The 20,367-nt window shown below is 37.7% G+C and overlaps 1 protein-coding gene across 3 annotated transcripts in view; it reads right to left on the bottom strand.

The window, feature by feature from the left end:
- Positions 1–20,367, bottom strand: part of RECK (reversion inducing cysteine rich protein with kazal motifs) — a 115,724-nt gene that overhangs the window by 48,939 nt on the left and 46,418 nt on the right. For all 3 annotated transcript variants that reach the window (XM_037797618.1, XM_037797619.1, XM_037797621.1), the window contains one exon: positions 19,712–19,891. In XM_037797618.1, coding sequence (XP_037653546.1) covers positions 19,712–19,891 — 180 coding nt within the window. The remainder of the gene's footprint in view (positions 1–19,711; positions 19,892–20,367) is intronic.

Below are 20,367 nucleotides of genomic sequence, written 5' to 3'. Positions count from 1 at the left end.
AATTGGTTTGTTGAGATCTATTTCTTCTAGAGTCAATATAGGTAGTTTGTGAGTTTCTAAGAATTTGTCCATTTTGTCTAGTTTACCTTATTTATTGGCATACAGTTGTTCACAATATCCTCTTACAGTCCTTATTTCAGCAGGGTCAATAGTAATGTCCCCCTTTTCATTTCTGATGTTCGTTATTTGTATCTTCTCTCTTTTTTTGGTCAATTTGGCTAAAGGTTTTTCAATTTTTTTTTTATCTTTTCAAGGAACCAACTTTTGATTTTGTTGATTCTATTGGGATTTTTGTCCTCTATTTCATTTATTCACACTCCAATCTTTGTTATTTCCTTCCTTCTGCTTGCTTTGGATTTTGGTTTGTTCTTTTTTTCCAGTTCTTCCAGTTTTGCGATTAGGTCTTGGATTTGAAGTATTTCCTCTTTTTTAATGTAAGCATTCAGAGCTATACATTTTCCTCTCAGCACTGCCTTTGCTGCATCCCATAGTTTTGGTAAGTTATATTTGCATTTTCATTTACCTGAAGTTATTTTCTAATTTCTAATAGAAATTAGCTGATTTCCTCTTTAACCTGTTGGTTATTTAAGAGAATGTTGTTTGGTTTCCACATTAATGAATTTTCCTTTTCTACCTCGGTTATTGATTTCTAGCTTCATTCCATTGTGCTCAGAGATTATACATTGTATGATTTCAAAATTTTTGAATTTATGGAGAATTGTTTTGTGACCCAACATATCGTCTATCCTGGAGAATGATCCATGTGCACTCAAGAAGAATGTACATTCTGTTTTTTGTGGGGTGCAGTGTTCTATATATGTCTCTTAGTTCTACTTGGTTTAGTGTATTATTCAAGTCCTGTACTTCCTTATTCATCTTCTGGCTTGTTGTTCTACCCATTATTGAGAGTGGAGTGTTAAAGTCTGCTACTATTACTGTAGAATCATCAAGTTCTACTTTCATATCTATCAGTATTTGCTTCATATATTTTGGGACTCTGCTGTTAGGTGCATATATATTTATAATTGTTACATCTTCCCTGTTGAATTGCCCTTATCAGTACATAATGACCATATTTGTCCCTTGTAATTGTTTTTGACTTAAAGTCTATTTTATCTGATATAAGTATAGCCACCCCCGCTCTCTTTTGGTTACTACTTACATGGCATATATATATTTTTCTTTCATTGTCAACCTACCTCTATTTTTGACTTTAAGGTGATTCTCTTGCAGACAGCATATAGTTGGGTCATGTTTTTTATCCATTCTGCCAATCTATGCCTTTTGATTGGAGAGTTTAATAATTTACACTTAAAGTCACTACTGATAATACAGGTCTTTGTAAGTCCTATACCTTTTTTTGTCCCACACTTCTGTTAAAGCTGATTTTTATATTTATTTGCTTTTTTTGTGTTGTACCATATTTAACACTGTCTCACTTCTATCTGAATATATTTTTCATTTATTTTCCTTGTGGTTACCATGAGGTTTAATTTTTTTTATTTCATATTTATTGAAATATATTCACATATCATGCAATCATACAAAACAAAGCATACATTCAATTGTTTACAGTACCATTATTTAGTTGTGCATTTATCACCAAAATTAATTTCTGACCATTTTCATTACCACACACACAAAAATAACAAGAATAAACATTAAAGTGAAAAAGAACAATTAAATTAAAAAAGAACACTTTTCTTTCTTTTTTTTTTTTTTTTAATTCCTCCATTTTTCTACTCATCCATCCATAAACTAGACAAAGGGGAGTGTGGTCCATATGGCTTTCCCAATCACATTGTCACCCCCTCATAAGCTACATTTTTATACAATCGTCTTCAAGATTCATGGGTTCTGGGTTGTAGTTTGATAATTTCAGGTATTTACTGCTAGCTATTCCAATTCATTAGAACCTAAAAAGGGTTGTCTATATTGTGTGTAAGAGTGCCCACCAGAGTGACTTCTTGGCTCCTTTTGGAATCTCTTTGCCACTGAAGCTTATTTCATTTCCTTTCACATCCCACTTTTGGTCAAGAAGATGTTCTCCTTCCCACGATGCCGGGTCTAGATTGCTCCCCAGGAGTCATATTACACATTGCCAGGGGGATTCACTGCCCTGTGTCATATCCCATGTAGCAGGGAGGGCAGTGATTTCACCTGCCAAGTTGGCTTAGCTAGAGAGAGAGGGCCACATCTGAGTGACAAAGAGGCATTCGGGAGGAGGCTCTTAGGCACAATTACAGGGAGGCCTAGCCTCTCCTTTGCAGAAAGTCTTCTCAAGGGCAAGTCCTGTGGTAGAGGGCTCAGCCCATCAAACCACCAGTCCCCTATGTCTGTGAGCACATCAGCAACAATCAAGGTGGGGGAGCCCAACACCCCTGCATTCTCCACCAGCTCCTCAAGGGGGCTCTGCATATTTTTTTCATTTTTTTTAATTAATTCTTTTTTTTTTTTTTAAATCAACTATATTAAAAAAATTTTAAAAACATTCAATAAAAAAAATTTCAAACAAGCCATAACAAGGGAGTCCAACATGTTCCTACTCTACCCCAAGAAAATAACCTAATATAGCAACATTTCTGTGAACTTGTTCCTACCATACCCATCAGAGATTAACAAACCATAGTCATTCCTGGGCATTCCCAGAACGTTAAATTTACCCACGATAGCTTATCTGTTCTCATTGGGTTATCATTCCCCCTTCATTAATTGTTCTGTATTGCTAGTTCTCCTACATTCTACATTATAAACCATTTATTTTAGGAGTGTGTTGTTTAACCTCCAGGTGTTTGTGAATTTTCTGTCTCTGATGGTTATTGACTTCTAATTGTATTCCATTGTGGTCAGAGAATGTGCTTTGAATAATTTCAATTTTTTAAAATTTATTGAGGCTTGTTTTATGTCCCAGCATATGGTCTATGCTGGAGAAAGTTCCATGATCACTAGAGAAGAGTGTGTATCCTGGTGACCTGGGATGTAATGTTCTATATATGTCTGTTAAATCAAATCCGTTTATCTGATTGTTTAGGTTTTCAATTTTCTTATTGGTCTTTTGTCTGGTTGATCTATCTATAGGAGAGAGTGATGTGTTGAAGTCTCCCACAATTATTGTGGAAACATCCATTGCTTCCTTTAGTTTTGCCAGTGTTTGTCTCATGTATTTTGTGGCACCATGATTGGGTGCATAAACATTTATGATTGTTATTTCTTCTTGTTGAATTGCCCCTTTTATTAGTATGTAGTGGACTTCTTTGCCTCTCATAACATCCTTGCATTTGAAGTCTATTTTATCTGAGATTAATATTGCTACTCCTGCTTTCTTTTGGCTGTAGTAGCTTGCATGAAATATTTTTTCCACCCTTTCACTTTCAATTTCTTTCTGTCCTTGTGTCTAAGATGAGTCTCTTGGATGCAACATATTGATGGCTCATATTTTTTGAGCCATTCTGCCAATCTGTATCTTTTAATTGTTAATCCATTTACAGTCAACATTATTACTGTGAAGACATTTCTTGAATCAGCCATCCTATCCTTTGGCTTATGTTTGTCAGATATATTTTTTCCCTCTCTCTCTTACTGTCCTTTAATGAACCAATATTGAGTCTCTTTAGTACTGAACCTTTCTCCATATCTCTCTCTCCTTTCTCTGTTTCTCTGTCGGTAGGGCTCCCTTTAGTATCTGAAGTAGGGTAGGACTTCTATTAGCAGAATCTCTCAGCATCTGTTTGTCTGTGTAAAATTTAAGCTCTCCCTCAAATATGAAGGAGAGCTTTGCTGGATAAAGTATTCTTGGTTGGAAATTTTTCTCTCTCAGAATTTTAAATATGTCATGCCACTGTCTTCTCGCCTCCATGGTGGCCACTGAATAGTCCCTACTTAGTCTTATGTTGTTTCCTTTGTATGTGGTGAATTGCTTTTCTCTTGCTGCTTTCAGAACTTGCTCCTTCTCCTCAGTATTTGACACTCTGATCAGAATATGTCTTGGAGCGGTTTTATTTGGATTTATTCTATTTGGAGTTTGCTGGGCATTTATGCTTTATGTATTTCTATTGTGTAGAAGGTTTGGGAAGTTTTCCCCAACAATTTCCTTGAATACTCTTTCTAGACCTTTAACCTTCTCTTTCCCTTCTGGGACACCAATGAGTGCTATATTTGGACATTTTATTTTATCTATCATATCCCTGAGGTCCATTTCGATTTTTTTCCCCAATCTTTCTTTTGTTCTTTCATTTTCCGTTCTGTGGCCCTCGAGGTTGCTGATTCATTGTTCAGCTTCCTCTAGTCTTGCACTATGAGTATCCATAATCTTTTTAATTTGGTCAACAGTTTCTTTTATTTCCATAAGATCATCTATTTTTTTTATTTACTCTTGCAATTTCTTCTTTATGCTCTTCTAGGGTCTTCTTCATGTCCTTTATATCCTGTGCCATGCTCTTCTTCATGTCCTTTATATCCTATGCCATGCTCTCATTGTTTGTCTTTAGTTCTTTGATTGATTGCTCCAAGTACCATGTCTCCTCTGATCTTTTGATTTGGGTGTCTGGGTTTGGGTTATCCATATCATCTGTTTTTTTCATATGCTTTAAAATTTTCTGTTGTTTTTGGCCTCTTGACATTTGCTTTACTTGATAGGGTTCTTTTAGGATATGTAGGATTATTCAAAGACTAATCTCCAATTTGTCAGATATATAGCTTGGTGGAGTACACTTTCTCTAACCAGCAGATGGCGTCTGTGAATCACCTATTCCCCTCAAGTCAGTTCTCCCCAACTTTGCTTTGTGGTGTGTGGGGGTCTCATTCTTGTGGGGTCCAATTGGTGCACCAAGTTTGGGTGTGTTGTTGGTGCTGTCCACCTTGAATGTAGGGCATGTGTCTGAGCAGTTAGGGAGGGAGGGCAGCTTTAATAATAAACCTCCCAGGTGTTCCTGGAGATTTAAGGCTGTTTCAAGAGTCTAAACCTTCAGTTCAGTCTCACCAGATTGTCTCTGCCGCTGACCCACAAGTCCTTGGTATTGGCATATGGTCCTGGGATTTCCGAGTGGGTCCCTCTTCCAAGCTGCCCCCTTCTGGGGCCTCTGCCAAGCAAAGGGTGTGCTACATCACAAGTGTGCGCCATCCCTCAAGGGAAGTTCTGGGCTGCTGGGCTGTGTAGGTGCATTCCCAGAATGCTGTAAGGATGGCTGTATGGGGTGTGTTAATTTCCCCCTTTTCGCACAGCTCCGCCTTCTCAGCTCGGGGACAATTAGCTGTGGGTGCATGAAAGGCTATTGTCCATGCTCGATATTGTGGCGTGTGCGCATGCTGCTAGAAACACTTCCTGTCACACTGGATTTTTTGGCACGGCTCTGGGCTGTGGCACCAATGCTGGGCAGGAGCGTTCCCAGCCCGCCGGGAAGATGGCTGCAAGGGGTGTGGTTATTTTCCCCTTTTGACTCACCACTGCCTTCCTCGCTCCGAGACAATTAGCAGCAGGTGTGTGAAAGGCTATCTTCCATGCCAGATATTAAGGTGTTCGCACAGCCTGCTCCTGCCGCGCTTCACTGTGCAGTTCTCGCTGCCATATCTGCAGCCACTTTTGGGTTTTTCAAAAAAGAACTAGTCCGCCTCCAAACGCCAATCCATGGTTTCCCCACACCACAGTGTGGCTGCTGGATATTCAGCAGGCTTACTCACTTATTTCAGAACGCAGACTCCTGGTTTCACCAAGTGCATGGTCCCTGTGGATTTAGCAGACCTTGTCAAGCTGGTGCATTGCTGGAACTGGTGTTCTGGGTCACTTTCTGGCTTCTATCTAGCATTTTTCATGAAGGTATTTTTTTTGCCCTGTCTCTCTTAACCGCCATCTTAGGTTCCCCCAAGGTTTAAATTTTAAATACTAAATATATAACAATCATATTTGGTTTTATACCAATTTAACTTCAATTAGCATGCACATATACTTTAACTATGCCCCTCTGTCCACCCACCATTTTTTTGTACTTGTTACCACTTGTATCTTTGTACATTGTATGTCTCAAAATCTAAATTTATCATTGCTTTTCATGCATTTGCATTTTAGCACCTGTAGGAAGAAGTGGAATTAAATACCAAACAATGCACTACAATAGTACTGGCGTTTATAATTACCCAAATGGTTAACTATACCACAGGTCTTTATTTCTTTATGCCACTTTGAAGCACTGCCTAGTGTCCTTTCCTTTCAGTCTGAAAGAACTCCCTTTAGCATTGCTTATAGGGCAGGTGTAGTGGTGATGAACTCCCTCAGCTTTTGTTTACCTGAGAATGTCTTAATCTCCTCCTCATTTTGAAAGACAGTCTTGCTGGATAGAAAATTCTTGGCTGGCAGTTGTTTTCTTTTAGCCCTTTAAGTATTTTAACCCACTGCTTTCTTGCCTTTGTGGTTTTTGAGAAGAAATCGGCCCTCAATCTAATTGGAACTCCCTTGTATATAACACGTTGTTTTTCTCTTGCAGCTCCCAGAAGTCTCTCCTTCTCTTTTGCATTTGAAAGTGTGATCAATAAATGACATGATGTATTTTTCTGTATGTTTATTATGTTTGGTGTTCTCTGGGTTTCTTGGATGCGCATATTCACCTTCTTTGCTAAGCTTGGGGAGTTCTCTGTGATTATTTCTTTGACTATTTCTTCTGCCTCCTTGTCTCTTTCTTCTCCTTCTAGGACCCCCATAATGTGTATACTGGTGCAGCTGATGGTGTCCCAGAGGTGTTGTAGGCTATTTTTGCTTTTAGTATTTCTTTTTCCTTTCTGCTCCTCACCCTGACTCATTTCAAGTTTACTGTCTTGAAGTTCACTGATTCTTTCTTCTGCCGGCTCCAATCTGCTCTTGAAACCCTCCTAGGAATTTTCATTTCAGTTATTTTGGTCTTCAATGACACTAGTTCTCTTTGATCCCTTTTTACAATTTCTATCTCTTTACTACGACTCTCATATTGCAAGTTCATTGTTTTCCTGATGTCCTTTTGTTTCTTCTCTGTATTTTCATTAGTGTTTTTTTTTTCCAGTTTTCATAGCCCTTCATTTATTTATTTTTTAATCTTCATTTTATTGAGATATATTCACATACCATGCAGTCATACAAAACAAATCGTACATTCAATTGTTCACAGTACCATTACATAGTTGTACATTCATCACATAAATCAATCCCTGACACCTGCATTAGCACACACACAAAAATAATAAGAATAATAATTAAAGTGAAAAAGAGCAATTGAAGTAAAAAAGAACACTGGGTACCTCTGTCTGTTTGTTTGTTTGTTTCCTTCCCCTATTTTTCTACTCATCCATCCATAAACTAGACAAAGGGGAGTGTGGTCCTTATGGTTTTCCCAATCCCATTGTCACCCCTCATAAGCTACATTTTTATACAATTGTCTTCGGGATTCATGGGTTCTGGGTTGTAGTTTGATAGTTTCAGGTATCCACCACCAGCTACCCCAATTCTTTAGAACCTAAAAAGGGTTGTCTAAATTGTGCGTAAGAGTGCCCACCAGAGTGACCTCTCGGCTCCTTTTGGATTCTCTCTGCCACTGAAGCTTATTTCATTTCCTTTCACATCCCCCTTTTGGTCAAGAAGATGTTCTCCGTCCCACGATGCCAGGTCTACATTCCTCCCCGGGAGTCATATTCCACATTGCCAGGGAGATTCACTCCCCTGGGTGTCTGATCCCACGTAGGGGGTAGGGCAGTGATTTCACCTTTCAAGTTGGCTTAGCCAGAGAGAGAGGGCCACATCTGAGCAACAAAGAGGCATTCGGGAGGACGCTCTTAGGCACAGTTATAGGGAGGCCTAGCCTCTCCTTTGCAGCGACCGTCTTCCCAAGGGTAAAACCTATGGTAGAGGGCTCAACCCATCAAACCACCAGTCCCCTATGTCTGTGGTCATGTTAGCAACCATTGAGGTGGGGTAGGCCAATACTCCTGCATTCTCCACAGGCTCCTCAAGGGGGCACTACATATTTTTTTCCTTGTTTTTGTTTTTTTTTTAACTTTTTTTCTTTTTTAAATCAACTGTATGAAAAAAAAAATAAAAAACAAAAAACAAACATACAATACAAGAACATTTCAAAGAGACCATAACAAGGGAGTAAGAAAAAGACAACTAACCTAAGATAACTGCTTTACTTCCAACATGTTCCTACTTTACCCCAAGAAAGTTACATAATATAGCAACATTTCTGTGAACTTGCTCCTACTATATCCATCAGAAATAAACAGACCATAGTCATTCCTGGGCATTCCCAGAACGTTAAATAGCATATCTGTTCTTCTTGGATTACTGTTCCCCCTTCCTTAATTGCTCTCTATTGCTAGTTCCCCTACATTCCACGTTAGAAACCATTCGTTTTACATTTTTCAAAGTTCACATTAGTGGTAGCATATAATATTTCTCTTTTTGTGCCTGGCTTATTTCGCTCAGCATTATGTCTTCAAGGTTCATCCATGTTGTCGTATGTTTCATGAGGTCATTCCTTCTTACTGCCGTGTAGTATTCCATCATGTGTATATACCACATTTTATTTATCCACTCATCTGTTGAAGGACCTTTGGGTTGTTTCCATCTCTTGGCAATTGTGAATAATGCTGCTATGAACATTGGCGTGCAGATATCTGTTTGTGTCACTGCGTTCCGATCTTCCGGGTATATACCGAGAAGTGCAATCGCTGGATCGAATGGTAACTCTATATCTAGTTTTCTAAGGAACTGCCAGACTGACTTCCAGAGTGGCTGAACCATTATACAGTCCCACCAACAATGAATAAGAGTTCCAATTTCTCCACATCCCCTCCAGCATTTCTAGTTTCCTGTTTGTTTAATGGCAGCCATTCTAATCGGTGTGAGATGGTATCTCATTGTGGTCTTAATTTGCATCTCTCTAATAGCTAGTGAAGCTGAACATTTTTTCATGTGTTTCTTGGCCATTTGTATTTCCTTTTCAGAGAACTGTCTTTTCATATCTTTTGCCCATTTTATAATTGGGCTGTCTGTACTATGGTCATTGAGTTGTAGGATTTCTTTATATATGCAAGATATGAGTCTTTTGTCAGATACATGGTTTCCAAAAATTTTTTCCCATTGAGTTGGCTGCCTCTTTACCTTTTTGAGAAATTCCTTTTAGGTGCACAAACTTCTAAGCTTGAGGAGTTCCCATTTATCTATTTTTTCTTTTGTTGCTTGTGCTTTGGGTGTAAAGTCTAGGAAGTGGCTGCCTAATACAAGGTCTTGAAGATGTTTTCCTACATTATCTTCTAGGAGTTTTATGGTACTTTCTTTTATACTGAGATCTTTCATCCATTTTGAGTTAATTTTTGTGTAGGGGGTGAGGTAGGGGTCCTCTTTCATTCTTTTGGATATGGATATCCAACTCTCCCAGCCCCATTTGTTGAAAAGACCATTATGACCCAGTTCAGTGACTTTGGGGGCCTTATCAAAGATCAGTCGGCCATAGATCTGAGGGTCTATCTCTCAATTCTCAATTCGATTCCATTGATCTATATGTCAATCTTTGTGCCAGTACCATGCTGTTTTGACCACTGTGGCTTTATAGTAAGCTTCAAAGTCAGGGAGTGTAAGTCCTCCCACTTCGTTTTTCTTTTTTAGAGTGTCTTTAGCAAATCGAGGCATCTTCCCTTTCCAAATAAATTTGATAACTAGCTTTTCCAAGTCTGCAAAGTAGGTTGTTGGAATTTTGATTGGGATTGCATTGAATCTGTAGATGAGTTTGGGTAGAATTGACATCTTAATGACATTTAGCCTTCCTATCCATGAACATGGAATATTTTTCCATCTTTTAAGGTCCCCTTCTATTTCTTTTAGTAGAGTTACGTAGTTTTCTTTGTATAGGTCTTTTACATCTTTGCTTAAGTTTATTCCTAGGTACTTGATTTTTTTAGTTGCTATTGAAATGGTATCTTTTTCTTGAGTGTCTCTTCAGTTTGTTCATTTCTAGCATATAGAAACATTACTGACTTATGTGCATTAATCTTGTATCCCGCTACTTTGCTAAATTTATTAGCTCTAGTAGCTGTATCGTCGATTTCTCAGGGTTTTCCAGATATAAGATCATATCATCTTCAAACAATGACAGTTTTACTTCTTCTTTTCCAATTTGGATGCCTTTTATTTCTTTGTCTTGCCGGATTGCCCTGGCTAGCACTTCCAGCACAATGTTGAATAACAGTGGTGACAGCGGGCATCCTGTCTTGTTCCTGATCTTGGAGGGAAGGCTTTCAGTCTCTCAGCATTGAGTACTATGCTGGCTGTGGGTTTTTCATATATGCTCTTTATCATATTGAGGAAATTTCCTTCAATTCCTACCTTTTGAAGTGTTTTTATCAAAAACGGATGTTGGATTTTGTCAAATGCTTTTTCAGAATCTATTGAGATGATCAATTGATTTTTCCCTTTTGACTTGTTAATGTGTTGTAATACATTGATTGATTTTCTTATGTTGAACCATCCTTGCATGCCTGGAATGAATCCAACTTGGTCATGGTGTATGATTTTTTTAATGTGTCTTTGGATTCGATTTGCAAGTATTTTGTTGAGGATTTTTGCATCTATATTCATTAGGGAGATTGGCCGGAAGTTTTCCTTTTTTGTAGCATCTTTGCCTGGTTTTGGTATTAGATTGATGTTAGCTTCATAAAATGAGTTAGGTAGTGTTCCATTTTCTTCAATGTTTTGAAAGAGTTTGAGTAAGATTGGTGTCAGTTCTTTCTGGAAAGTTTGGTAGAATTCCCCTGTGAAGCCATCTGGCCCTGGGCATTTATTTGTGGGAAGACTTTTGATGACTGATTGCTGATTGGATCTCTTTGCTTGTGATGGGTTGATTGAGGTCTTCCATTTCTTCTCTGGTCAGTCTAGGTTGTACATATGTTTCCAGGAAATTGTCCATTTCCTCTACATTATCCAGTTTGTTGCCATACAGTTGTTCATAGTATCCTCTTACAATTTTTTTTAATTTTTTCAGGATCTGCAGTTATGTCACCTTTTTCATTCATTATTTTGTTTATATGGGTCTTCTCTCTTTTTGATTTTGTCAGTCTAGCTAGGGGCTTGTCAATCTTGTTGATCTTTTCAAAGAACCAACTTTTGGTGACATTTATCCTCTCTATTGTTTTTTTGTTCTTTGTGTCATTTATTTCCGCTTTAATCGTTGTTATTTCTTTTCTTCTCCTTGGTTTAGGATTGGTTTGCTGTTCACTTTCTAGCTTCTTCAGTTGATCCATTAGTTCTTTGATTTTGGCTCTTTCTTCCTTTTAAATGTATGCGTTTAGTGCTATAAATTTCCCCCTCAGCACTGCTTTTGCTGCATCCCATAGGTTTTGGTATGTTGTCTTCTCATTTTCATTCGTCTCTATATATTTAGCAATTTCTCTTGCTATTTCTTCTTTAACCCACTGATTGTTTAGGAGTGTGTTGTTTAACCTTCAGGTATTTGTGAATTTTCTAAGTCTCTGATGGTTATTGACTCCTAATTGTATTCCATTGTGGTCAGAGAATGTGCTTTGAATAATTTCAATCTTTTTAAATTTACTGAGGCTTGTTTTATGTCCCAGCATATGATCTATTCTGGAGAAAGTTCCATGAGCACTAGAAAAGTATGTGTATCCTGGTGATTTGGGATGTAATGTCCTGTATATGTCTGTTAAATCTAATTCATTTATCAGATTGTTTAGGTTTTCAATTTCCTTATTGGTCTTCTGTCTGGTTGATCTATCTATAGGAGAGAGTGATGTGTTGAAGTCTCCCACAATTATTGTGGAAACATCAATTGCTTCCTTTAGTTTTGCCAGTGTTTCTCTCATGTATTTTGTGGCACCTTGATTGGGTGCATAGACATTTACGATTGTTATTTCTTCTTGTTGAATTGCCCCTTTTATTAGTATGTAGTGGCCTTCTTTGTCTCTCAAAACATCCCTGCATTTAAAGTCTATTTTATCTGAGATTAATATTGCTACACCTGCTTTCTTTTGGCTGTAGCTTGCATGAAGTATTTTTTTCCATCCTTTGACTTTCAATTTCTTTGTGTCCCTGTGTCTAAGATGAGTCTCTTGTATGCAACATATTGATGGTTCATTTTTTTTGATCCATTCTGCGAATCTATATCTTTTAATTGGGGAGTTTCATACATTTACATTCAACGTTATAACCGTGAAGGCATTTCTTGAATCGGCCATCTTATCCTTTGGTTTATGTTTGTCATATTTTTCCCCTCTCTCTATTAATATCCTTTATTGTACCCACACCGAATCTCTTCAGTACTGAACCTTTCTCCAAGTCTCTCTGTCCTTTCTTTGTTTCTCTGTCTGTAGGGCTCCCTTTAGTATCTCCAGTAGGGCAGGTCTCTTGTTAGCAAATTCTCTCAGCATTTGTTTGTCTGTGAAAAATTTAAGCTCTCCCTCAAATTTGAAGGAGAGCTTTGCTGGATAAAGTATTCTTGGCTGGAAATTTTTCTAACTCAGAATTTTAAATATATCGTGCCACTGCCTTCTTGCCTCCATGGTGGCTGCTGAGAAGTCACTACTTAGTCTTATGCTGTTTCCTTTGTATGTGGTGAATTGCTTTTCTCTTGCTGCTTTCAGAACTTGCTCCTTCTCTTCTGTGTTTGACAGTGTGATCAGTGTATGTCTCGGAGTGGGTTTATTTGGATTTATTCTATTTGGAGTTCGCTGAGCATTTATGATTTGTGTATTTATGTTGTTTAGCAGATTTGGGACATTTTCCCCAACAATTTCTTTGAATACTCTTCCTAGACCTTTACCCTTTTCTTCCCCTTCTGGGACACCAATGAATCTTATATTCGGACGTTTCATATTATCTATCATATCCCTGAGGTCCATTTCGATTTTTTCAATTTTTTTCCCCATTCTTTCTTTTATGCTTTCATTTTCCATTCTGTCATCTTCCAGGTCACTGATTCGTTGTTCAACTTCCTCTAGCCTTGTACTATGAGTGTCCAGAATCTTTTTAATTTGGTCAACAGTTTCTTTAATTTCCATAAGATCATCCATTTTTTTATTTAGTCTTGCAATGTCTTCTTTATGCTTCTAGGGTCTTCTTGATATCCTTTGTATTCTGTACTATGGTCTCATTGTTCATCTTTAGTTCTTTGAGTAGCTCCTCTAGGTGCTGTGTCTCTTCTGATCTTTTGATTTGGGTGCTTGGGCTTGGGTTATCCATATCATCTGGTTTTTTCATATGCTTTATAATTTTCTGTTGTTTTTGGCCTCTTGGCATTTGCTGAACTTGATAGGGTTCTTTTAGGATGTGTAGACCAATTGAAGTCCTTATCTCTAATTTATCAGATCTACAGCTTTGTGGAGTACACTTTCTCTAACTAACCAGCAGGTGGCGTCCACGAGCCACCGGTTCTCCACAAACCAGTTCACCCCTGCTTAGCCTTTGTGGTGAGTGGGGGAGTGAGTCTTGTGGGGTCCAATTGGTGTACCAAGCTTGCGTGTGTAGTTGGTGTTGCCCACTCTTTATATGGGGCGTGTTTCTGGGCAGTCAGGGAGGGGGGGTGGCTCTAACAATCAAATCTCCCTGGTGATCCTGGAGTTTTAAAGCTGCTGCAATAGTCTAATCCTTCAGTTCAGTCCTGCCACAGTTTGTCTCTGCCACTGACCCACAAATCCTTGGTATTGGCGTATGGCTCCTGAGACTTGCGAGTGGGTCCCTCTTCCAGGCCGTGCACCCCCTGGTCCTCTGTTGAGGGATGACTGTGCTATGTCACAGGTGAGTGCCGTCCCCCCAGGGCGGTTCTGGGCTGCTGGGCTGTGTAGGGAGGCTCCCAGTCTGCTGCAATGATGGTTGAATGGGGCTTTGTTAATTCACACTGCTCCACCTTCCCAACTCTGGGACAATCAGCTGAGGTTGCAGGGAAGGCTAATGTTCACGCCCAGTTTTGTGGAGCATGTCTGTTATTTGAAGCACTTCTGTCACACTGGGTTGTGTGAGGCAGTTCCGGGCTATGGGGCTGGCGATGGGCAGGAGTGTTTCCTGTCCACCAGGATGATGGCTGTGAGCGGACACCCCCCTTTTCTTGGGAAGTTGTGGTGTTTAGTGAAATTTCTCAGCCACTGGATTATTGCCTTTTGTCTCAGAACTCTCTTACTTCTGCTCTTGTCTTGACCTGCCCAAATTGCAAGTCTTTGAAGCTTTCTGTATTGGGCTTCTTAGAGTAATTGTTTTAGAAAAAGAAAAAAGGATTAAAAAAAAAAAAAAAAAAAAAGGCCCTCCTCAGAGATCTAATGTGTTATTGAAATGCTAAGAGACAAAGCAATTAGGGCCATTAAGGAAAGTTCCACAGGGCAGAGAGATCAGCTTTTCTTTGGGATTTGCATATGAGCCTGAGGGCCTGAGCTCTGCCCTTCCCCTTTCTATGTTCACCAGAACTCCAAAAATCCTCCGCTTTTATTTTGGAGTTTTTCGTGCTGTTTTTTTCTATGTCTGTCTCCTCTCTGCTGTGCTGGCTGCTCTCAGATTCTCTGGTGTCTGGTCTCAGTCTATCTGTGGTTGGAATTTGGATCAGTAGAATGAGTTTCCAATAAGGGCTGCCACTGCAGTTCTCCCTTCTCCTTCCCGGAGCTGACAGCCCCTCCTCCCACGGGACTGAGCCTGGCAGGGAGGGGCGCGGATCCCCTGGCCACAAAAACTTACAGATTTCGCTGATCTCAGCAGTTCCACGTTTTCATGAGTGTTGTATGAAGTATGCCCAAAGTCAGATTGCTCTGTGGTGTCCATTCCACGCAGTTCCTGGCTTTCTACCTACTTTCTTGGAGGAGTAACTAAAACATACACCTCACCAGTCCACCATCTTGCCCCGCCTCCGGCTCATTAGTGTTTTTAAGATCATTTTTCAAGGCTTTGTTTGGTATGTCCATATTTTTGCCTTCCTCATTGGTGTTTTCTGGATTTTTATCCTCTTCTATTGAATGGGCCAACATTTCCTGTTTCTTTGTTTGTCTTGCATATTTTTGTTGCACACTGTACATTTTAATATTTTAAAACGTTAACTCTGGGATTTATTTCCTGTGATGTCTGTTTCTTGGTTTTGTAACCAGTTGGTAATAAGACAGAGATTTTCTTGAGCTTCAGCCCTCCTATCAGGAAAGTCTGCCCAAAAAAGGCAAATGCAGTGTGCAGGGTTTTCTCTGTTTGCATGTCTCTGTCTTGTCCTGGGCTTTTGCTTGCTAGTTGTTTTGGAGTTCCACTATCTACAGGAGTTTGGTTGTCTCCTTTGTTTCCCAGGGATAGACCTCACTTTCCCAGGTGTTTGAAGCCAGCAGGCCTTTGTCCCAGACTGTCCACCTCTATAGTTTCTTACATTCCTTCTTCTTACAGACAATTTTTGATTTATTGTGCTTTCACAATCATTCAGTTCAAAGTATTTTCTAAATTCCCTTGTGATTTCTTCTTTGACTTATGGATTATTTAGAAATATATTATTTACTTTCCAAATATTTGAGAGAATTTCTAGATATTATATTGTTATTGCTTTCTAATTTAATTCTTTTGTGTCCAGAGAATATATGTTGTATGATATAAATCTTTTGGCGTTTATTGAGACTTGTTTTATGACCCAGCATATGTTGTTCAAATCTTCTGTATCCTTATCAATTTCTGTTTGTTCTACCTATTATTGAGAGAGGGACTTTAAAATCTCCAACTATTTGGAATGATGGAAATGTTTTGGTAATGGATGGTGGTGATGGTAGCACAACATTGTGAACATAATTAATAGCGCTGAAATCTATATCTGAACATGGTTAAAAGGGGAAATATTAGGTTGTATACATGGTAACAGAACAAAATGAAAAAAATATATATCCATGGAACTATACAAATAGTGAATTCTGAGCTAACCCATGTACTATAGCTAATAGTACAATTATAAAAATGTGCTATCATCAATCATAACAAATGTTCCACACCAATGCAAGTTGTTAATAATAGGGTTATAAAAGCGAATTCTGTATTTTATGCATGGCTGTTCTGATAAGTTTTTTTTAAAAAAGAACATTATTGGGACATATGGAAAAAAATTGAAATACTGACTGTAAGCTTTGTATCAATGTTAGTTCTTGAATTTGATAACTGTTCTTAAGGTGGTTACATAAGTGAATATCCTTGTTCTTAGGAAATGTAATTGGAAGTATTATGTGTTCAAGGAATGTGATGTACACAAGCTACTCTCAAATGTTTAGAAAACAGATCAATAAACAGATGTATGAATTGATAGATGGAAAGATAGAATGATACAGAAAATGTGGCAAAATGTTAAAATTGGTGTATTTGGGTCTCTAGTTGGTATTCTGTGCATGGGTTTGTAATAGTTTTGCAACTGTTCTGTAAGTTTGAAATTATTTCAAAATGAAAAGTTTAAGGGAAAAAATCTTCAACTATGATTGGGGATTTCTCTATTTATACCTTTATTTCTGTCAATTTTTGTTTTATGTATTTTAAGGTTCTGGCATTTGGTTTGTTTCTATTTAGGATTATCATATCTTCATGATAAATTGACCCTTTATCATTGTGAGGTGATCTTCTTTATCTCTGACAATAATTCTGTCTTTCTGACAATCTCTGTATTTATTGATGTGTTTAGTCCATTTATATTTAATGTAATTATTGATACGATTGGGTTTAAAACTCTATCATCTTTACTGTTTTGACTCCTCTCTTCTGTCTTCTTTTTTGGGTTGGTCAAGTATTTTGTTTTTTCAGTATTTCATTCCATATTTTCTATTTGCTTCTTTGCTATACTGTCTTTGTATTATTTTTTTTACTTAATGGTTGCTGTAGGCATTATATGTATCCATAATTTCTTTCCATTTTCCCTGAGTTACTATTACACCACTGCAAAAATAATTTAAGAAACTTACAATATACTTCTATTTACATCTCCCATCCTTTGTGCTTTATATATTCTACTTATATGTATATTATAGACCTACAATATATTACTATTATTTTTGCTTTAACCAATTGACTTTTGAAGAATAAAAGAAATTCTTCCCTTTACCTACAAATTTTCCATTTCCAGTTCTCTTCAATCTTTCCTGTAGATGAGTTTTCATCTGGTATTTTCCTTCAGACTGAAGAATTTCCTGTAATGTGAATCTGATGGCAGCAAATTCTCTAAGATTTAAAAAATATCTAGATAGATCTTTATTTCACCTTATTTTTTGAAGGATATTTTCACTAAATGTAAGATTCTGGTTTGACAGTTTTTTTTCCTCTGAGCACTGTAAGGATACCACTCAATGGTCTTTGGTCCTTTGCTGCTTCTAAAAGGAAATCAACTGTCATTTTTATTGTTAGTCCATCATATGTAATTCGTCTTTTCCCCTCCTTGTTTACTTCTATGATTTCTCTTTATCTTTGGTTTTTAGCAGTCTGACTAGGGTGGGTTTTCTTTGTATTTATCTTACTTGGGGTTTGCTAAGGTTCCTCAAGAAGTAGAGTAAAATATTTGACCAAATTTGGAAAAATTTCAGTGTTTAGCCAAATATTTCTCTGTCCCTTTATTTCCTTTCCTTCTGAATTCCAATTATAAATGCTAGGTCACTTATTCTTTTTGTGCTTCAGTTTAGACAATTTCTATTGAGCCGTCTTCAAGGTCATTGATTCTTTCTTCTGTTGCAGCCAATCTGTTTTCAATCCCTGCCAATAAATTTTTTGACTTCAGACAATGTTATGTTTCAGTTCTATATGTACATATTTGATTCTTTTTTGGTGTTTCCATATCCCTCCCCATATAACCCATTTATTCACCTATATCCATCTTTACCTGTAGATCTTTTAACAAATTTACAGCAATTATTCCGAAGTCCTTATTTGCTAATTTCATAGTCTGGGTCATTTGGGGTTTTATTGTTTTTTCTCTTGACTATGGCTCATATTTTCCATTTTCTTCATTTCCTGTAATTTCTGATTATATTAATAGACACTGTGCATGACTGGAGATTATGGAGATTCTGGATTTTGATATCTTCTTTTGATGAATGTTGAGCTTTTGGTTTAGGCAATTAAATTATTGGCAAATACCTTGTTCTTGTGAGGCATAGTTTCAGAGTTTGTTAAGGTGGGTCTATTTCAGTTTTAACCTTAGTCCTAGGATGTGGTCCTCATTCCCAAGGTGTGGCATTTATGGGGTTTCAATGAAAAGTTTGAGGTGTTACCAGGCCCCTCTAACTTGGTATGAATTGAATTCTAAAGACTGTTTGCTCAGCAGCAGACAATGGATGTAATCTATGCTTATCTTATTTTAGCCTTCCACCTATTATTTTCCCCTGGGTTCCTTGTAGGACGACACTACAAATGCACCTTCAGAGTTAGCCAAGGATTTAAGGGGAGTTTGTAGATTCTGGAGCATCTCCTTTTGTGGTTCCTTCCTTTCTGGGATTTCCGCTTTCAATATCTAGCCACACTGGTAGCCCCAAACTCTAATCTGTCTCTTCAGTCCACTAAGACTACTGCTTTCTGCTTGAGTTTTATTCCCCATGCAAGGAGACTGAGAGTGACCCTGAGGGAAAAGTGCATTATGGCTCCTATCTTTCAAGAGTAGTCCCTCCAATTTCTGCCTGCTTTTGGTCACCCTCCAATCCCCTGAAATAACCATTCTTTTATAATTTGTGCAGAATTTGTAATTGGTATTGACTGGTGTGTCAATATGACACACCAGAAGCCAAAACTATGTGTTCCAAGTTTAACCTCAAGCACTTCCTAGATTTCAAATTTGTTCATTACCTCAAACTCTAAGTCAGGTCCTTACTGGCCAACACTTTATCATTAATTGTAAAGATACCTCAATTTTATTACTCAAAATAATATTCTGAATACTTTTAATAGGATAGAATGTGTGTTAGCTTGAGGTAAACATCCTCTGACAGAAATATCTAGGACTGCCTTCTGGTCCAGCTGAATGATTCTCTTCCATTTTTGCCTTCTTGATTGCTAGGCTATGGTGCACAGTCATTCACCTCTTCTTTAGGAAACTCACCATTTTTGGCTTTTCTGTATGGAAGCTGTTTTCTCATTTTGAGCCCCTGGATGCCCTTTTTATGTTTTCTTCACTGTTTCTTCAGCTATTAACTGCGGACATGTCCAAAGGCTCAGTTCTTGGCCTTATTTTTCTTATTATACTTGAAACCCCTTAGGAAAACACCCATTCAAATTGCTTCTGCAAGGAAAGTATTTTTTTTATAAAAGAGGAGACTCACTGAAGGGGAAGTCAACCAGTCAGAAGGTCCTTCAAAGTAAACTTTTCACAGGCAGACATTTGCATGATCAAATAGTTCACAATTTATTCTGTAATGAATTGTGTCCTTGGAAATTTGGTGATCAAATAGTTTGCAATGATTTAATCTGCAATGAATTGTATCCACTGGTGGGGTATAGAAGGGAGCGCAGAAGGATGGTAGACTGAAGGCAGTGATTCTCTAAATTCTAGAACCTGCAGGTATCTCCAGATTAGGAGGGGCTTTGTTATAATATTTCCTGTCCCACAGATGATTTACCAGATGGATTATTAAGTTTAAAGGTGAAATCATAAAGAAATACTACTTCCTTTTAACATAGCAGGAACAAAAAACAGAGTAAAGTAGTATTTATGCTTATTTTGCAACAAGATCATTAATGGTAAAAACATTTTCATTCCATGAAATAATTTGTTCCTACCTGTTGTTAAAATTAGTACAGTAAGTAAGGTTTCTACAGCCCAACTGGCAAGGTTCCCGAACATCTGCTAAACAGGTCAACATGGATACTTCCACTGGATTGTATTCACAAAAGCGATCAAACTCTTGCCAACTCTGTGTATTGCCCCAGCTCATGCTATAAAGTTTAGTACACAGTTCCCTGAAACAAAAGCATAAAGGCAGAACCATATAGATGAACTAAATGAATAAATACTTGATTTGCATAAAACTCAAATTCTATGAACTATACCTTGGAATAGTATAGTACTTGATAAATACAAGCAACTTAAATGCACACGTATAGCTCAAACAATATTTCTACTATTTCCAAAGTGCTTTTGTATATCATATTCATTAGTTTAATATTTATTTATAAAAATAATTATGTTCACTATAAGAAATTTTAATACTAAAAATGTATACAAAGTCACAAGTAAAAATTCTCCACTCCCCTCATATTTTATTTGACCCTCATAATTTCCCCTATGAGGAGGGTATCGTACTTTTACAAGTTTGTTCCTATACCTTGGAATATAAATGAGAATAAAGTACAAAAAACAAAAGACTAAGATCTATCTCCTAGAAGTCAGAGCCAAAAAACTATCTTTTCCATGGAAAACAGTTAGGCCTTCTTTT

This window comes from Choloepus didactylus, chromosome 10, assembly GCF_015220235.1.
Source record: "Choloepus didactylus isolate mChoDid1 chromosome 10, mChoDid1.pri, whole genome shotgun sequence".
NCBI classification, from domain to species: Eukaryota; Metazoa; Chordata; class Mammalia; order Pilosa; family Megalonychidae; genus Choloepus; species Choloepus didactylus.
The sequence above is the reverse complement of the archived record's forward strand: the minus strand, read 5'-3'. Positions and strand labels throughout refer to the sequence as shown.